Source organism: Scardinius erythrophthalmus (assembly GCF_964197995.2).
Source record: "Scardinius erythrophthalmus genome assembly, chromosome: 3".
Classification (NCBI taxonomy): domain Eukaryota; kingdom Metazoa; phylum Chordata; class Actinopteri; order Cypriniformes; family Leuciscidae; genus Scardinius; species Scardinius erythrophthalmus.
This window is the reverse complement of record NC_138223.1, coordinates 24942290-24956288: the sequence shown is the minus strand read 5'-3', so window position 1 is coordinate 24956288 and position 13999 is coordinate 24942290. Positions and strand designations below refer to the sequence as shown.

The 13999-nt window shown below is 36.9% G+C and overlaps 1 protein-coding gene across 1 annotated transcript in view; it reads right to left on the bottom strand.

Moving 5' to 3' along the window:
• Positions 1-13999, bottom strand: part of vps8 (VPS8 subunit of CORVET complex) — a 152297-nt gene that overhangs the window by 54433 nt on the left and 83865 nt on the right. The window contains exons 37-39 of the mRNA XM_081360455.1: positions 11921-12109; positions 11705-11786; positions 11244-11326 (exon numbers count right to left, since the gene is read on the bottom strand). Of these exons, the coding sequence (XP_081216581.1) occupies positions 11244-11326; positions 11705-11786; positions 11921-12109 (354 nt within the window). The remainder of the gene's footprint in view (positions 1-11243; positions 11327-11704; positions 11787-11920; positions 12110-13999) is intronic.

The following is a 13999-nucleotide window of genomic DNA, read 5'->3' as shown; positions in this document are numbered from 1 at the left end:
TTTAAAGGGACACACACGAAATGACGCGTTTTTACTGACCCTCAAAAAGGGACAATTTTAAAGTCCGCGTGAACCGGAAGTTGCAAACGACTTTTCTCCAGTGCTGTGACGTATTTCCCAGTGAAACGGAATATTGAACAGAGGGCAGGGTTTTACTCTAGCGCTCCTCCTCTCCATCTCTCGCTCATTACAGACTAACGATTTTGAGGGGAGTGGTTAAGCGTTTCCCAACCCAAGTCCTCAAACCTACGTCATCAGAGAAGGGACGCCATTCCAGACCGGAAGTAACTTTTCAGACTTTGATTAAAGATTACGACGGCAAACAATTTTTTTCTGTGTTTTAACTTGCACGGATTAATTGTTCACCACAAGACTAGTAATATGCGCTAACAAAGTAAATAGGGTCAATTTTGATTTCAGTTGGACTTTAACATGCCGTAAAAATGCAAATACTGATTTGTTTGTATGTTCTTTGTGTTACAGCAAGATACTTGATTGATCTCGATAAGCTACTTTATTGATCTTGTATGGAGAGAATGAGGAACAAAACTTTGTAATGTAAACATTAAACTTTGTAGTTATATTCTACTTTCTCCACATGCAAAAAGATAAATGCAGCACACTGCCCAAGGCCAAAACTGCTCTCCTTCAGGAGAGATCATCACTCACACAAACATCTGGAATATCAGATCCCTGGAGCTCAGGTCTCTCCCAAGCCTAAATCAAACATGTTCTAGTGGAAGAATGAAAACACAACTCAAAAAACTTCACTCTTTACTATATAACACAAAAACTTAAATTAGCTATCACTGCTGCTATAGAACTACCACCTGCATATATAGTGCATCTCTTTAATCGGTTTATGGTACTATGAACTACTATTTATGGTTATATATACTAGTTTTATTGTTAAATCTAGTGCAATATTACTCTGCATAGACAGTGCATAAAAAAGTATACCATGAGTTTAGACTTTTTAACGCTGTACAGAGCAGTCTAAATGCATTTTCATTTAGTTTCATTCATGCAGTCTCTTAAAACACAATTTTCACACTCACTAGTTTATTGAATTTGTCAAGGTATATACATAAGGTAAGGTATATTTTGTGCTTTCAATCGATTAAAAAAATAATTGATCACACATTTTCTGTAATTAATCACACCTAACATTAAAGTTTTTAATATATTTACAATGTAAATATATATATAATTTTAATGTTGTAATATTTTCACAATTAATCTTCAAAATAATGTAGAAACATCCAAAAATAAATAAATATTTGTTTAATGGCATCTTTTTACTAAGCACTATGAATGAAGGCCAGTATCACTGATACCAGTACTGATACTGATGTCTCTTTTACATGCGTTTTCTTTTTTTGCGTCTTATCGCGCTTTAATGGTTTAATAGCACTTAGCTCTAAAGCACTAAAGAATAATAGCGTGATCATATACTTTATTACATGGCTCTGTGGAATACTTGATTCTGATTGATCAATCGCGCCATCCAGCTGTATGTTATCCCCCGAAAACAACTGCTTAAACTGATAACACGGGCTTATCTGGGTTACTGAAGTCAGCGCTTGGTAGCAACTGCTCTCTCCACAGAAGCTTTGCATTTAAAGAGCTAATAAAATAGCTCTTTTAAATTTTCGACTCAGAATAATATTTCATGTCTAATTATTTACTTATGTGGCAAGTATTTGTGTAATAAGCGGGATAATGTACATCCAGCCGGTTGTTATCGCAGAATAAACCCCTTCAGGCTGATGCAAGACCCCGACGCAACTGATCACCCTGTCGGTTTTATTTTGCGATAACAGCTGGCTGGATGTACATTATCCCTTACTTAGTACACGGATCTGTTGAATACTTGATTCTGATTTGTCAATCGCACCATCCAGCGGTATGTTATTCCTCAATAACAACCGCTGAAAACATATAACACAGGCTCATTTGGGTAACTGAAGTCAACAGTGCTATACTCTTGCTATAAACTTTTTTTTTTTTTTGGAAGTTTTGTGTTTGGTGAGCTAAAAAATATTAAAACTCAGTCAAATCAATATTTTGTGTACAGTTATTTAATTATGCCATCCAGTATCGTGAACTCGCTCTCTCATTTCATACAAACGAAGCTGATGCCGTTTTGCAACTATTGTTTTGTACACTGTTGGATTATAAGATATAAACGATTTTAAAACATATCAAATCAACATTTCATATCAAATCAATATCTTTTATCCCCATAATTATTTATGTGGTGAAATGCTGTGTAATAAGTGGCAAGAGGTAAGACTTTACCGTATCCCTTAAATGTACTTCTATTTTGAACTTGTCGCGTTATCAACTGCTCTCTCCGCAGAGCCTTATTTTAAAATGTACCTTATTCCTGTGATTAAATGTTTTGAATTTTCAGTGGTACAAAATCCTTCAGAAACAGTTATCATCATCACAGTTGAAACCATTTTTTGCTGCTTATTACTGCAGCATAACGACCACTTCTCGTCCTCTCACTGGGGCAACATTTATTGCTGCAATCTCCCTATCAAACTCAGATAAAGCACAAAGACACAAACAATACCGGACAATGAGTGAAACAAACTGAGGGACTTAAATACACAATGATAATGAACTAAATGCAGACAAGCTGAGGTTGTTAAATGAATCTCCATGAAAACATTAGTGAACATTACTAGAACAAAATAAAAGTCCATGAAAATGAAACCAAACAGAGAATAATGGACAACAACAGTATTGTGTGCTAACAAAGTAAATATGGTCAATTTTGATTTCATGTGGACTTTAATTTAATCTCAGAAGTTTTTACTCCACCTCCTGCTTGACATCATTAATGGCGGTTCTATATTGCTGAACCAATGTTGTTTGAACACTGGATGAGCAACTAATTTACTACAGTTTCGGGAAACAGTGGAAAAATTAAAAGCCAATATTTATGAGTTAATATTGATTTATGAGTTTATGAGTTATAGTTTTATTTGTCATGGTACCATGTTTTTTTTATTTTTATTAACTTACATCAACATAATTTCATAAGGTATATTTAATTGATTTCACTGCATTAAAATGTACTCATTCTTAAGTGTAAAAATGTTTCACGAAAAAAATTTAGTACATTATTGTTGACATTTTTAGAGTGTAGTTAACAACTTAAACCAGCCTGGACTAGCTGATGATCAGCTTTGAGCAAACTGGAACTGTGACATGTCACACGTGTCCTGTATAGACCACCACCCCATGACCCCCTTTCTTGTATTTCTGTTGTGGAGTGCAAACAAATTGGAAATCAAATGTACGCCATGAACTACATCATAATGAAAACAATACATCAATAAGCAAGTGTTCACAGCATGCACGGCGCATACAGCTGCATGTGCACAGATGTAAGTGCACATTCAAGACAACACCTGTTGATTATGTAATATATTGATTGCGATCATCTGTTAGTATAACTTGATAGGGTTCCTTATAACCTTTCCTGTTCCCTGTCAGAGTTGCATTTGCATTCACAGCAGTGTACTAATGATTACACACTGTGAGCAAATGCCATCAAATGTCACCATCAGCAGCCGGGCTGAACCAGAGCTTCTCAGATAGATGCTGAGGCAGGGAGATTAATGAATCAACATTGGCCACAAAAAGAGACTATCCCTGAATCAAAATGAACTTGAACATGTCCTGTATAATAACAAAAAACTGTAGTGACAGCAAATATTTATTTTCAGTTAATGTGTGTTTCTCTGTGATGTACAGTACCATTCAAAAGTTTAGGGTCAGTAAGTTTCTTAAAGGGATAGTTCACCCAAAAATGAAAATTCTGTCATTAATTACACACCTTCATGTCATTCCAAAATCCGTAAGACCTTTGTTCATCTTCGGAACACAAATTAAGATATTTTTGATGAAATCCGATGGCTCAGAGGGGGCTCCATTGACAGCTATTTAATTAACACTTTGAAGGCCGAGAAAGGTAGGAAAGAAATCGTTAAAATAGTCCATGTGACTACAGTGGTTCAACCTTAATTTTATGAAGCGACTATAATACTTTTTGTGCGCCAAAAAAAAAAAAAAAAAAAACGACTTTATTCAACAATTTCTTCTCTTCCGTATCAGTCGTGAGCACCACGACACATGCACGTGTGGTGATGACGCAGCAGCTGGCGTTCTGACATATGCCCAGGAAACTGTGTTTACAAGCAGAGGAAGACGCACACTCAACATAAAACAGTTCATAACTACGTCTGCAGATTTCGACACAGAGCATGAATTGCATTTTTTGCACAACCTTACTTATTCGAACCATAATATACAGAGAACAAACAAAAAGAGATAGAAGAGGCTGCAACACAACCACAAGCTTCTGAAAGACAGAGAGCAATGGAGAGCTGGTGGTGTAGATGTCATCATTGCCAAGCGATGCCTACTGACCAGGAGAGTGTGTGCTGCATCGATTGTGATATTGTCATGCCACATCTTGAAAGTTTGGATAATTCAGACGATGAGACGACACGACACATGTACCTCGCTGTATAACAGAGGATCCCGTCTTTCCACACGCATGCGTCATGGTGCTCTTGTGAACGCACGTTGTTGAATAAAGTCGTTATTTTAGTTGTTTTGGCGCACAAAAAGTATTCTCGTCGCTTCATAAAATTAAGGTTGAACTACTGTAGTGACATGGACTATTTTAACAATGTCTTTCCTACCTTTCTGGGCCTTCAAAGTGTTAATTAAATTGCTTTCAATGGAGCCCCTCCTGAGCCATCGGATTTCATCAAAAATATCTTAATTTGTGTTCCGAAGATGAACGAAGGTCTTACGGGTTTGGAATGACATGAGGGTGAGTAATTAATGACATCATTTTCATTTTTGGGTGAACTATCCCTTTAAGTGTTAATCAAGAATGCTCACCAAGACTACATTTATTTGAACAAAACAAATATGTCAAATATTAATACAATTTAAATTAACAGTTCTATTTTTATTTATTTTAAAATATATATTTTTTCATGTAATGATGGGATTTTTTCTGCAGCCATTACTACAGTCTTCAGTCTTATATCATTTTAAAAATCAATCTAATAATCTGATTTCGTGCTCCAAAAATATTTCTTATTATTATCAATTTTGTGCCGTCTAATATTTTTGTGGAAACCATGACACATTTTGAGGATTATTTGATGAATAGAAACTTCAAAAGGACAACATTTATTTGAAACTGAATTTAAATCTAATTACATTTTATTTGCATTCTTTAATGTAAAGATTGACAATTTAATGCATCCTAACATTTTATAATAAGCATACAGTTATTCAACAATATTGATTTGACTGCACTGACACTATTCGATGAGAACTGAACTGAACTGGACAATGACATCACTGTGTTTTGTGCAGAGCTGCTTTATAGCCGAATTGAACTAATTTAATAATCAATGATCTTTACAACGGAAATGAATCAAAACTGAACTGACTTCATCTGAACAATGATACTATTTTCTTTTACAGCTGCTTTACAGCTGAATCATTTTCCAGTTATCACTGTAAAGCTGCTTTAAAACGATCTGTATTCTATACAGTGCATGCGGAAAGTATTCACAGCGCTTCACTTTTTACACATTTTGTTATGTTACAGTCTTATTCCAAAATGGATTGAATTCATTACTTTCCTCAAAATTCTACAAACAATACCTCATAATGACAACATGAAAGAAGTTTGTTTGAAATCTTTGCAAATTTATTAAAAATAAAAACATCACATGTACATAAGTATTCACAGCCTTTGCCATGACACTCAAAATTGAGCTCAGGTGCATCCTGTTTCCACTGATCATCATTGAGATGTTTCTACAACTTGATTTGAGTCCACCTGTGGTAAATTCATGATTTGTGGACATGATTTGGAAAAGCACACACCTGTCTATATAAGGTCCCAGTGCATGTCAGAGCACAAACCAAGCCATGAAGTCCAAGGAATTGTCTGTAGACCTCCGAGACCGGATTGTATCGAGGCACAGATCTGGGGAAGGGTACAGAAAAATGTCTGCATCATTGAAGGTCCCAATGAGCACAGAGGCCTCCATCATCCGTAAATGGAAGAAGTTTGGAACCACCAGGACTCTTCCTAGTGCTGGCTGCCCAGTCAAACTGAGCAATCGGAGGAGATGGTAGAGTGGCCAGACGGTAACCACTCCTCAGTAAAAAGTACATGACAGCACGCCTGGAGTTCGTCATGTCTGGAGGAAACCAGGCACTGCTCATCACCTGGCCAATACCATCTCTACAGTGAAGCATGGTGGTGGCAGCATCATGCTGTGGGGATGTTTTTCAGCGGCAGGGACTGGGAGATTAGTCAGGATCGAGGGAAAGATGAATGCAGCAGTGTACAGAGACATCCTTGATGGAAAATCTGCTCCAGAGCACTCCGGAGCTCAGACTGGTGCGACGGTTCATCTTCCAACAAGACAACGACCCTAAGCACACAGCCAAGATAACAAAGGCTATGGGACAACTGTGAATGTCCTTGAGTGGCCCAGCCAGGGCCCAGACTTGAACCCGATTGAACATCTCTGGAGAGATCTGAAAATGGCTGTGCACCGACAAATGCTTTCCCCATCTAACCTGATGGAGCTTGAAAGGTTCTGGGCAAAAGAAGAATGGGAGAAACTGCCCAAAAATAGGTGTGTACCATTATGGGGTATAGTTTGTAGAATTTTGAGGAACATAATGAATTGAATCCATTTTGGAATAAGGCTGTAACATAACAAAATGTGGATAAAGTGAAACGCTGTGAATGCTTTCCGGATTATATTAAGGATCCTATAGGACCAATACACGGTCCCAGTAGGTAAGGATGGGCATTTAAAAAAAAAAAAATTATAAATACGAATATTTGGGCTCATAAAAAAAATAATATTTTTTTTTTGATTATGCTTTTTGACCATTTCTGTACAAGCTTATGATTTGACAATACACACAACAAGCTTACATTATATCTTAAGGTTTTCTTTTAGTTGAAAACAATAACCCCCACAGGGTATTTTTTTTGCTTTTTTTCTTATCAATGCGAAAGAGACTCAAGTAACTGTCGATTTTTGTCGTACAGATAAGTTATACATCATTATAAACTGTTATGTCTACTTTTATTTGTGTACACTCACAATAAAAACAAAATGTTGTGCTTTTCGCAAAATAAAGAAAAAAAACATGCATGTTTTGTCGTCTCTCTCTCAGTGAAGTCCATTCTGAAACGCGTCTGAAAATGAACTGTAACTCAAGCTAATACAGACATGAGAGATATCTCTTTAGAAAGCTTGAAGTGTCTACTTTTAAATGAAGTAATTTATATCAAAAACAAATATTCTGTTTATGTAATCTGTATGAAACCTAAGTAGGGTTCAGTTTCTCAAGTCTTGCTCATTATCTCTAATGTAACCACACCCATGCACTACACAGCCTGTTGTTTTTTTAAAGGGACCAGGTGCCACTGATCAGTCCTGCTGACTTAAACATTTACACAAGTCTCTTCAAGCTGTTTTTCTTTGAGAGCGCTGTACCAGCATCAGCAAGCATCTACATGAACATAGTAAAATGAAAAAGCAAACACCTTGGAAATGACAGGTATGTTGAACAGGAACTGTTTTCAGGAATGGCACAAAGGTGTGTGAGTTTTCATGTCTGTTTAGATCAGTGTGCTCAAAAACGTGTCTTTTTGTCCTTCATTATGTTGTATTGTATTGTGTTGTAAATAATATCCAAACAATCAAAAAGCCATTATTTTATTCTCCTTACATTCTTTGTTCTAGTCCCCTCAGTCTCATTCAGCTGATAGGGCCATTAAGGGTCTTTGTCTTCCAGGTATGAAACACATCAATATTCATGATCGTTCACGCCCTCCCTGCATAAGCATTCCTGACACAAAATGTGTCTTACAAATTTTAAATTAATATATTGTTTATGTGAATGAGTGGGCATGATGTTTTTCACATTGTTTTGAAGCAAAAATTCAAAAGTCTAGTGAACAAATAGTCAATATGGGTTTTATGGCCTTATTTCAGTGACCTAGTTTTTTCTTTTTCACAAACTAGGCATAAACAATTTTCTGAAAACTACAAACTTCTACATACATGCTGCTCACATATTATTCTAGCAGAGTTTGTGCTGAATAAATACAGTGTAATCAGACTTTAGCCATGAAAATGTTACAAGTAACAGAAATAAGCACAAATTTCAGGGCATGTCAAAACACCTCCTGTGCACAGAAAACACCTCAGACCCCAGAGGGTTAATGATGTATAGTTTATCAAGTTGATTACATTTTTTTTTTACATTAAAACTAAGAATAACTTAACTAGTGTAAACAAAGAACACTTCATTGTGCCAGCGTCATCCTGCTGGTTAACAGGTTAAATCTCTGATGACTCATTAAGAGCAATTCACCTTTAATCCTCAAGCTGGCAATTGTCTGATGTCTGACAAAAAATGATGATGTGATGTTTCACTCATAATTACCACAGCCATAAAACAAACAAATACACAAGAATCATCAGCAACACTTGAAATGTCTTAGCGATTTACTGTAGAGCAAATACTGCAAATAAAATATTAGTGTCACTGTCACTTGATGGTAGATCTGGTGAAGAAGCTGTCAGCGATCAAAATATTAATTTTAAAAATATTGAAAATTATAGTTGAGAATATGGTTGAGATTGCGAATTTGCGCCAGATGTTAAATGTCCTTGGGAAATTAGCTTTGACGATGACAGCGATGATGATAAAAAAACATTTGCTTAAATGGAACTCTTCCAAGTTAAAAAAAGTAACGAAATATGCTTTAGCCTATTTAATTTTTTTGTAATTGTTATTAAAAAAAAATCAAGAAAGTTTTATACTATAGCAGCAATTAGAGAGCCATCCGTGTTCGATATAGACCTGGGTTGCAAAAGACCCGAATATGTAACAACGACTGTCGAAACATTCATGCATTTAAGGGTTAAAACACTTAATTGTTGGCAATTTAGTATTTACCATGACCTATCTAGAGTTTAATCCTAATAACAAATCCTTTATTACCAGTAACACATTATGTATGAGTTAATTAAGCAAAAATAATTTGTCAATTAAGGTGGAAAATAAATGAAGAACTCACTATTTGTATATCACACAATAGTTAATAGTTTGAAAATGAATAAGTGCTTTCTTACTGTTTATCAAGTGTTACTACCTACTATCAAGTGTTACCAAAAATCCTTACTGACCCCAAAACTTTGAACTGAACAGTATCTTTGCAAACCACTAAATAATAAATACAAAATAATAATAAGCACGGGTTCAAAAGAAATCCTAGAAGTTCTAAAGACAGCAGTTTGAAGCAGAACAGCAGAGTGCTGATGTAATAGCACTGATAAGGAGAGGGGAGACCAGAAGATCGATGGGGGAAAGCTGACAGGACTGAATATGTGCAGATGAAAACAGATAAAGGTCTTCCACTGCCCAAAGCCTCAACCTATTCTTGAGCTGTGGCATCGATCTCATGGAGAGAAAAATGTGTGTGTGTGTTCAGAGATGCTCAAAAGTCTCTGAGCTAGAGTCCAAGTCAAGTCTCAAGTCTTTGAGCTAGAGTCCAAGTCAAGTCTCAAGTGTTTGAGCTAGAGTCCAAGTCAAGTCTCAAGTCTTTGAGCTAGAGTCCAAGTCAAGTCTCAAGTCTTTGAGCTAGAGTCCAAGTCAAGTCTCAAGTCTCTGACCTAGAGTCCAAGTCAAGTCTCAAGTCTCTTGTGGTTATAATAAGTGTTGCATCACGTACAGCGACCCATCCAGGCTGCTGAGAACACTGCATAGCTATATATAAGGAATTCAAAGCATATAATATGTTATTATGACTCCTTTATCTATTAGCATACAGTATCAGCTTTGATTTTGGTATATAATCAGTGTAAACAGGCTATTGCAACATGACAAAAACACCAAGAATGCTTCACCTTTAAGTTAATATCTGTATTTTGTATTCTTGTAGCATGAACATACAGTACAGTACAGACCAAAAATTGAGGTTCTGAAGAAAAAGGACTCCCTTGTCTGTCGCTGAATTATAATGAAAGGCTTTGGCTCCTATTGTGCTGGCTCTGTGGGGCCATAAGACCAAATATAGAAAATGTTATACCTTACAGTACTAAAATTGACATACTCCTATTTAGTGCAAAACTGCAAAACATCACATTGTAGCAAAATGCAAAACACTATTGAAACGAACCAAATTATGTGAAATATACGATCCACAAAAATTTATATTTCATAAGGAAGACAGTCGGAGTTAACCTCCCGTAACGTTGGGTCGTAGCTAAGCCAAGAAGCAAGCTAACGGTAGATGGTCAATGCAGAGCTAAACATGTTTACTGACCTATCAGGGTGCGTTTTCAGATGCCTGATAAAATTAGATGTGGTTGAGCCAGAATCTTTTATCTTGATACCGCTTTTTTTGCATTGAGCGCTTGTTTCTCTTGTTTGAAGTTTTTAAACCCAAAGCTTATGATGAATGGCACAGCAGCGGCCGGTACAGTCGACATGTTTGTTGTCCTCTCATGTGTGGCCACGCGCAGCAGATACGTAGTACGTCACGTATTACGTAGGCAGGTTATATGTAACGGAGGGAGGGGAATAACAGCGAGCTCATCAGACGTTTCCTAAAAATAAACATTGTTCACGAGTCCCGCAGCTCGAGTCCGAGTCGAGTCTGAAGTCTTTCGAGGACGAGTCTCAAGTCACTGTGTGTGTGTGTGTGAGTGTGTATTTGAAACAGCTACACAAGACTCTGAGCTGGAAGAGCCATTGGAAAGCAAATTTGCTGTTCAGCTTCTGCAGTTTTTCCATCAATCTAAATATAAGGATCAAGAGTGGATTGCGTGAAAGTGGATGACAAAAACTAATTTTAAAACATTCCAAGATGACTGATCTGTTGATATATCTGGAGCAGTCGAATGCAGAATCTGTGCAAATGTTTTTGCACAAATAAGAACCATGGGATTTTGAGCTTGAGCCTGCAATCCTATTGTCAAGTCCGATGGTTTTAAGTCTTTCCAAACAAATCCTACATACCCAACAGAACAATAATATCTCAATCTCATACATGCCACAATTACTGGAACACAGTGATGCATGCCTGAATGTGCACACAATGGCTGCCATTTAGTAACAGGCACACATTAAACAGCCCAGTTGTATCTGCTTACCTGTAGGATGCGCTGAATGATGGCAGGTGGAGCAATAAAACTGGACATGCTGTTTAAGACTTTCATAGTAAGCTCTTTTAGCGCTGAGGAAAGAAAGAAACAATTGGGATTGAATGAGCCCTTTTTCACCCCATAAATATATATATATATAATTTATTTTCTCTTTTTATCACTTATAAATGCACAGTTTGCAAATGCATCTAGGATTTGGAATTTTCTACTAGTAAATACGAATTCACTTGGTAATTTATGTGCTTGGAAATTGTAAACGCAATATATCCGACTCAACTTGAAGGCCGGCTGCATAAATCTTATTTAATCTATAGACAACTATAGTTTCTATTATTTTTTTAAAAGGGCATCCTTATCATCATTTCAGAAGTAAAGCAAGAAATACTTAAAAATTCTTTGGGGCCATGGAGTTACAGAGGTTGAGGACCACTCGTGTGCTTATGTCTCACCGTCTGAAGTGTGTTTGGCATCAGCACCTTTGAGTAGTTTCTGTGGTGACATCATCGCCTCGAGGAGAGGAAACCACAGAGCCTGAGAGTGACAGGAGATTGATGTACACACACACAAAGCGAGAGAGAGACATGTAAAACCGTGAATAAGAAGATCAATGCATCCTGTTCATGAAAAACAACTTGGGACTTGGGTTGTTGGGACTGCACACACACCTCTCTCTGCTGTTGGTTGAGACCGTGCGAGCTCCTCTGACACAAAGCAATGATGTCATGCAGAGCTTCATCCACTATTTGTAACAGACTCTGCACTTCATTGCCTGTCTCCTCCTCCTCATCGTCGTCGTCGGGCTTGTCTGCCTCTGAGCCTTTTAGGGCAAGTTTGTGCAGTTTGCCCTTCAGGGTCTGAGAAGCAGAGATCAACAGATCAATAGTGCATTTCCAACTGCCCTTTCTGTCTCACCAGGGATATTTAAGACACTGTTCTCTGAAACAACATCTAAATGAACTTTATGAGTAAATCCATTCTGCAGACTTCCAGATTTTTTGCAAAATCTAAATCAGTGCTTAAAAAAAAGGATGCCGATTCTGCCATGGCTAGCATTACATTAGTACAGTAACAATATTCCAAACATTTTCAGTTAAACTGAAAGCTGATATCATACTTTTAAGGTGTTGTCACATTTACTGTTGTTCTGCCATTTTTACAGGCGAAATCCAGTCATATCAATAGGAATCTGCATAATCTGGAATTTCGTGTGAGGGGAAAAATCTTCCCAGGATTCCCAGCAAGCAGATTTCGCAGGATTCACCACATAGCTGCTTGGTTTGATAAATGATTTTTGTGTGAGCTATGATTCATACATCATTACACTATTGACAATAGACAATGGACCTTTTATTCTTGTGAAATTCTACCAAAATTTGCAAATGTGACCGCACCTTAACGCTATGAATCCAACAGAAGATGAAACAACTTTCATTTACATTTACTTAAGACAAACTGTTTACTTCAATACCTTGCCAAGACGGGCATTTTGAACAAGAAGAGCATTTGATTGTTTTATCTTGTGAACACATTACCACGAAGCGAGAGATCTCGTCGCAGAGTGTGCATGCACATACACACTGCGTTCAAAAGCAGTTGGCGAAGTAGTGGTACTTTAGACATTAGTCTATGGTCGTACATTATTATGGTGATTCCCAATGGATACATTGAGACTGGTGACTACATGATGGTGACATCTGTTACAAAGTATTTTACTGTAATTAGATGCTCTGATAGCATTTTCCAGTAGCAGCAGTGAAATTGTGCAACACAACAGAATTAAGGATAGTCTTGGTCTTCATTAAACATCTATTTGTAAACATCCTGTCCTTAATGTTTAAGGTCCAGTAATAAGATCTACTGACTGCACCACTCTCTTGAGTACTTTATACTTCAGGGCAGTGCAGTTCCCACACTATGCTCTGATATGCCTCAGGACACTTATAATAGTGCACTTGCAGATGCTGACCAGGATGTGATGGCATGCCAAACAACTCTAATTTGTGGAGAAAATCCGCTGACATGCTTTTTATTCTTATTTTTTTACCTCAGTGTTGGTGTGACAAGATCAGACTAACTTCTCTGTGATAGTTATTCTCAGAAACTGCTGACCCTCTTTCCATCGTTTCCAAGTTTCCATCGATGCAAAGTTGTATGGTCACCACTCTGAAGCAGTGGTGGATGAAGTACACAAATCAAGTACTTGAGTAAAAGTGCAGATACTCAATTCAAAATTTTACTCCAGTAAAAGTATTAAGTACACCTTTTTAATTTAAAGTAAAAGTACAAAAAAAAAAACAGCTCCTAAATCTGTGAAAAGTTAGGGGTAGTGAAGAGGACTCTTAAGTCACTAATACCAAATCATAAACAATCCTAAAATGGCTGTTGCAGGCAATCCGCCCAAAGACACTGCACACCATTTAGGGCATTAAGCGATAGAGCCTTGGGCTTTTCTTCATAATATAAATATTTTAAATTACAGATTTTAATCTGCGATGACATAACATAAAGTTATGTTATATAATAATTAATCAATTAATTCATAAAGGTTCATTTATGTATAGGCAAAATGTATTGAATGATGGAAAAAAACACATCAAGTTGAAAATAATGTCCTGTCGTCTGCGCTGATAGCCTTGCAATCTATGGAGGGACAGAAAGCTCTCGGATTTCATCAAAAATATCGTCATTTGTGTTCCGAAGATGAACGAAGGTCCTCCGGGTTTGAAACAACATGAGGGTGAGAA